Source organism: Malaclemys terrapin, chromosome 11 (assembly GCF_027887155.1).
Source record: "Malaclemys terrapin pileata isolate rMalTer1 chromosome 11, rMalTer1.hap1, whole genome shotgun sequence".
Taxonomy (NCBI): Eukaryota; Metazoa; Chordata; order Testudines; family Emydidae; genus Malaclemys; species Malaclemys terrapin.
The window spans coordinates 37,234,749-37,240,748 of record NC_071515.1 but is presented as its reverse complement, the minus strand read 5'-3'; the positions used below and the strand labels follow the sequence as shown (position 1 = coordinate 37,240,748).

The window sequence follows — 6,000 nt, the reverse complement described above, 5'->3', positions numbered from 1 at the left end:
GAAGGAAGTTGGGTTAAGGGCTAACTTTTTTCCATTGGCTTGTCTACATTATTCAAGTTGCACATGGGTATCAACAGGTGTTGCTGAAATGGCATTGAACATGGTTTATTTTTATCTATACTTACAGCTAAACTGTATCCAGCATCCGTTCAGTGGCACTCATTGCTGACTTCCATTGTCAGCAATAAGTTTTTTTTTTTCTGCTGTAGCCAAGCTCCCAGCAATCTCTAATGCTGAAGATATTTATTTCTACTGACTGTAACCAGCAATTATGTATTCCTAATATTTTCTGTTTCCTTTTTAATAGTTAAAGGCAAATTTCAACTATAGGATTTTCCTGTTTGAGGAATATTTTTTCTGCTTTAAATCCTTAGCATTATAACTCCTTTAAGGAAGTATCTTCACTCCCACTCCTTGATTACATTTCCTAAAAGAAGATGATAAGTCAGGAGAGGATTCACTATAGAAAATTTAATATCAGCTGACCATACCATTGTATCAAAAGGGATTAATACTGTAATGTGAAGAGCATGTTCTCTCTTGCCTTCCCACAAGAGCACAAAACCAGACAAAATAACTCAGCCACACAAATATGCCAATGTGTATTACCAATTAATAGTTGTAATTTAAACTAAATATTTTTGAATTATTATATGTCCTTTAAACTTTTGTTCTTATACAGGCTGGGTGAGTTTAGAAGGACGCTCTCGTCTCTTAGGAGGGGGTGCAGTGGCTGTGCAGTAAGGATGAATGAGATATAGCAGTTACTCCATGCACTGGGAGGGATTAAGTTAGCAGAGGTATCTAGTCTCCAAAATTTGGCCAGGCTCTACATTAACTTAATATGAGTTCTGGCAGTAAAAGTTTAAAATGTTCTGGTAACATGACTAAGAAGATTTAGGCCCTCTTTGAATATTAGATTATTTTTGATGGTGCTATTTTGTTTCTGTTACACACATGTAACCCAGTTATGATTCCCTGTTATATATACCTGCCCCTCTACTTGACACCACCAACCCAAAGCTGCTGTGACCTATTCTTCTTCTCTAACTGGCCCCAAAGCCCTGAAACTAGGCTAGGTTCAGAAGCCAGTTGTTTTGAATATATTGGTACTGGGTAACTTCTTATTCTCCTCTACAAGGAACTATTATTGTGTAAAAATAAGTAGCACTAATTGATGTTAAAGTACTAGTAATAGTCATTATTATGTATTCAGACTATCATAACTATACAGATTAGAATTAATTAGGAATAGGCAAGACCAGGACCAAACAAGAAAATAGAGTTATATACATGTATTGCTATGTTTAGGAACAGCTAAGAGCAGTAATTTATACTGAATTTCTCTCAATCCTCTAAGGTCCACTAAATTGTGGATTATGTTGCAGGTACCTGAACGTATTCAGCAGGAGGAACCCAGGTGCCTGCACTGAATGTAAGGAAGAATGAGACAAAGGATAAAAACACCAGGTGGTGCTGAGATGGTTTAGGAGGCTCTAATTCAGTGGTGGGCAAACTATGGCCCCCTGGCCACATCCGGCCCGCCAGCCACTTTAATCTGGCCCTTGAGCTCCTGCTGGAGAGCAGGGTCTGAGGCTTGTCCCGCTCCTGCACTCCAGCTGGGGAGTGGGGTTGGGGGCTGCTCTGCACATGCATGCCGCAGCTCCGCACAGCTCCTGGAAGCAGCAGCATGTCCCTTCTCCGGCTCCTACATTTAGGGGCAGCCAGGGGGCTCTGTGTGCTGCCCCCGCCCCAAGTGCCACCCTTGCAGCTCCCATTGGCCAGGAACTGCGGCCAATGAGAGCTGCAGGGGTGGCGCCTGCAGAAAAGGCAGCGCGCAGAGACACTTGGCCGCATCCATGTAGGAGCTGGAGGGGGGCATGCCACTGCTTCTGTGAGCTGCTTGAGGTAAGCACCACCCGGAGCCTGCACCCCTAAGCCCCTCCTGTGCCCCAGCCCTGATCCCCCTCCCGCCCTCCAATCCCAGCCTAGAGCACCCTCCTGCACCCCAAACCCCTCATCCCCCCCATACCCCAACCTCCTGCCCCAGCCTTGAGCCCCTCCCGTAACCTGAACTCCTCATTTCTGGCCCCACCCCAGAGCCCACACCCCCAGCCTGAGCCCTCACCCCCTCCTGACCCCAACCCCAATTTTGTGAGCATTCATGTCCTGCCATACAATTTCCATACCCAGATGTGGCCCTTGGGTTAAAAAGTTTGCCCATCCCTGCTCTAATCCCTAGCAGTGGTATTCAGAATGGTAGGATGGCAGTGTTCAAACTCTTGAGTCGGGCTACCTAAATTCATGAGATTGGTTTATAAAATCTGAGATTTGAAAACCATAATCCATTTCAGGGCTTTTGATTTACCTTTCAGTTTTCGAGCCTGTAAGCAGGAGTGCTAGAACGATTTGTATAGTGGGGATTGCTGAGAGCCATTGAAACAAACCATAAATCTTGTATATGATAGAAACTACTTCAAGCCCCACGCCCAGTTCCAGTCCCTCTGCCTGTAGGGTACAGTCACCCCATGTTTTCCAACCCCTCTTCCGAACCACAGGGGCAGACCTGTACCAGGGGCTTTTCAAAGGTGACAGCTAAAGTTATCCTCTCCTCACAGGAGTGCAGACGCTGGGGCTGCTGGACAAACACCACCCATCCCACAGTTTGTGAACAGGGTGAGAGCAGGCCACAGCGGGCTGGACCGAGAGGGGTGCAGCCTCTGTTGACAGGTTCAGGAGGGTTCAGAACCAGGCGGTTCCAGCCCTGCCGCTGAGTGCCTGGGCGCAGGGATGGAGGGATTTGATGGGCAGGTTTCCTTTGCCAGGCGTGAAGGGGGGAGGGCGGAGGCTCAGTTCTCCTGCTGGGCCCCGGGCTCCACACGGCAAGGGCGGGCTCGGCAGCGAGAGAACGTCGCCCTGGATGGGGACGGGATGCAGGGGAGGGGGCGGGGCCCTGTCGCCGCACAGGTGCGAGGGGCGTGGCCTTGTCTCGGCCGGTGGGTGGGCTGGGGAAGCGGTGCATGCCGGGAGCACCTATAAGCGCTTGCAGCGCTTCCCGCCCCCCCAACGTGTGACCTCTCACCCGGCGGCGCAACGCGGAAGTGCGATGGCGGCGGCAGCCGAGGCAGCAGCGGGAAGCGGCCCGGGGTCCCAGCCCCCTGCCCAGCGGAGGCTGCGCATCCTCTCTGGCCACCTGCAGGGCTCGCCGGGGAGCCGGGCGCCCGAGGCTGAGCGGTTCCTCTCCCCGAGCCAGTGCAGGGCGGGGGGCGCAGCTGAGCAGCCGGTCGCGTCCACCATCCCTAAGAAACGGTGAGTGGGGCGGGGCCCCGCGGGAGCTGGGGAAGGGAAGGGCGCCTCTTGCAGGCAGGAGAGGGCTGGGGGTGTTGGCGAAGAACGGTGGCCCTGGGGAGCGGCGCCCATGTCGGGGGCCCGCTGGGGCGGGGGTGCTGGGGCTATTGCTGTTGCCCTGGGCATTGAGGAGCCAGCTAGAGACGGGTGGCGGGGTGTACTGGGTATCCCTGTTGGTTGCCCGTCTGGAGCTGGAGGCTGTATGCGAGGGGCAGTGGGTGAACGCCGGGGTGTTTGGAGGGTTCATGTGTTCATGTGAATTGGCGAAGGAGTTAATTAGGGTGACCCCGCCCGGGAGGGGGCGTCGGGCTAACCTCAGGTTGGGAAAATGCTGGGTAGGGACGAGAGGAGCCCCATCGTTCGGGAGGAAGCTTGGAATGAATGAAGGAACCGTAAGGGGTTTTCCTGCCTTCTGGGGCCATGGGCTGCAGAAAAGGAAAGGGTCTAATTTTTTCCTCTCTCTTATTTCTGTTCAGCTACTAAGTGGAATACTTATGTAGTTATTCAACGAAGAATCTGAGTGTGTTTATTAAATTGGCAAAGGGAGCAGATCCTTGATTAATGCTGATAAAACATTTAAATCTGGTGGAAAGTGCAATGTGTGTGTAAAAATTTAGGACTAATCTACACTAGAAATGCTACAGGGGCAAAGCTGCACTGATGCATCATGTAATAACATAAGAACAGCCCTACTGGGTCAGACCAAAGGTATACTGTCTTCTGACAGTGGCCAATGCTAGGTGCCCCAGAGGGAATGAACAGAGCAGGTATTCCCTGTCTCCCATTCCTACCTTCTGGCAAATGGAGGATAGGGACGCTATCACTATTATAGTCTTGGCCTTCACAACATCCTCTGGCAAAAAGTTCCACAGGTTGTCTGCTGAAGACACTCTGTGCTGACTGGAGAGAGCTCCCCCATCAGTGTAATGAAACCGCCTCTTCTCCTGCTGTCATAGCGCTGTCCACACCAACGTGTAGGTCAGTGTAACTTGTATAGCTCAGGGAGGTGGCTTAGTCACATCCCTGTATGACATAAGTGGTAGTGTGTACAAGCCTCAGTTTTGTTTCTTATGGGTTTTTCACTGTCCAGTTCTGAGTTATTCGAAGTTTCTACCTGATGTAGATACTAAAGAAGAAACTTGTTTTCATATACTGGGCACTAAACTATGGGCTTCTGGAGTTAATAGTTTTGCTTTTGACTCTTTTTGCCATGAGGCTGAAGTTGGCTCTGTGTGATTTTGAGTTCTTTATTTCAAGAACAACTTAAAAAAATAGTGTAAGGTTACCTTTTTCCAAAAACTTCTTCATAATGTGACTAAATAGTTATAAAAGTCATACTAGTAGTATTGGATGGAGGCATTTCAGTTTCTGAATGGTCAGTGAATGATATATGAAAAGGTGCAATTCAGTACTTTGGTGTCACAGCCAAAATGCATCTGGTCTTCTTTCAACTTTCTACCATTCACAGAAATTGCTGGAGATACAGTAGGTGAGAATCAAACTTTTGAATTTTTCTGTGATGAAACTTAACTGGATATGTAATAAGTAAGAGGTGTGGGTCACCATTAAAGGTCTGACCTTTTTCATAGAAAATTTCAATAAATGTCATGGAAGAGATGTGGGGAAAATAAGGCTGTGTGCATGTGGGGGAGGGAGTTGTGTAGCGAGCTCATTCCATAGCACGGGCTCTTGTTTTTTGGGGCTCAGGCTGGCTCCTTGCTCTGGGTGTTCTGACTTGGTTCCTGTGGCTGCAACACCAGTCTGGTTTGGTAAGTCTGCTCTTCCGTAGATGGAGGCAGAGGACTAGATTTGATTGGTGTTATGACCTAGTCCACTGGGTCTCAATGCCAATCAAACTTGGCCCTCTGCCCCTCTATCTACGCAGAGGAGGATGCGCCAAACCTGAGTTATGCTGCAACCACGTGGGTGAGGCTGCAGCACCCAGAGAGGAAAGGAGCTGCCAGTGTGGTGGTCACGGACTTTATTCAAATTCATAATTACCATGAACACTTTGACCTCTGCACCAAAATGGTAGCCTTAGTCACCATATTTGCGTAGTTGACCTAATCTATTGCACTTGTTTACTTTAACTCTGAAACGGTAAGTTAAGTTGCTGTTTATATCTTAATTGAGCAATTGTCACTGTTGGTGCTGATCATTGGTGTTGCCTTCATTTAAGCATTCCTAAGGACTTGTGTATACAAGACCCTCATAGACTTCAAGGCCAGAAGGGACCATAGTGATCACCTAGTCTGACTTCCTGCATGTTGCCTCACCCACCCCTTCCTGTAATAGACCTGTAGCTTCTGGCTGAGTTATTGAAGTCCTCAAACCATGATTTAAAGACTTCAAGTTACAGAGAATTCACCATTTACTCTAGTTTAAATGAGCAAGTGACCCATGTCTCCTGCTGCAGAGGAAGGTAAACTCCCCAAGGTCTATGCCAATCTGACTTGCGGGAAAATTCCTTTCTGACTCCAAATATGGTGATCAGTTGAACCCTGAGTGTGTTGGCAAGATCCACCAGCCAGGCTCCTGTAAAAGAATTCTCTGTAGTAACTCAAAGCCCTCCCCATCTAGTGCCCCATCTCTGACCACTGGGGATTTTTGCTATTATTAGTTGCAGATTGCCTACAATGTTAAGAGGCCTAT

General features: G+C 48.7%; 1 protein-coding gene across 3 annotated transcripts in view; it reads left to right on the top strand.

Moving 5' to 3' along the window:
• The first annotated feature begins 3,093 nt into the window (after positions 1-3,093).
• Positions 3,094-6,000, top strand: part of AGPS (alkylglycerone phosphate synthase) — a 131,003-nt gene continuing 128,096 nt past the window's right edge. For all 3 annotated transcript variants that reach the window (XR_008446647.1, XR_008446646.1, XM_054043859.1), the window contains exon 1: positions 3,094-3,309. Coding sequence is in view for 1 of the 3 variants with exons in the window: in XM_054043859.1 (XP_053899834.1) it covers positions 3,107-3,309 (203 nt within the window). In the remaining 2 variants the exon portion in view is untranslated. The remainder of the gene's footprint in view (positions 3,310-6,000) is intronic.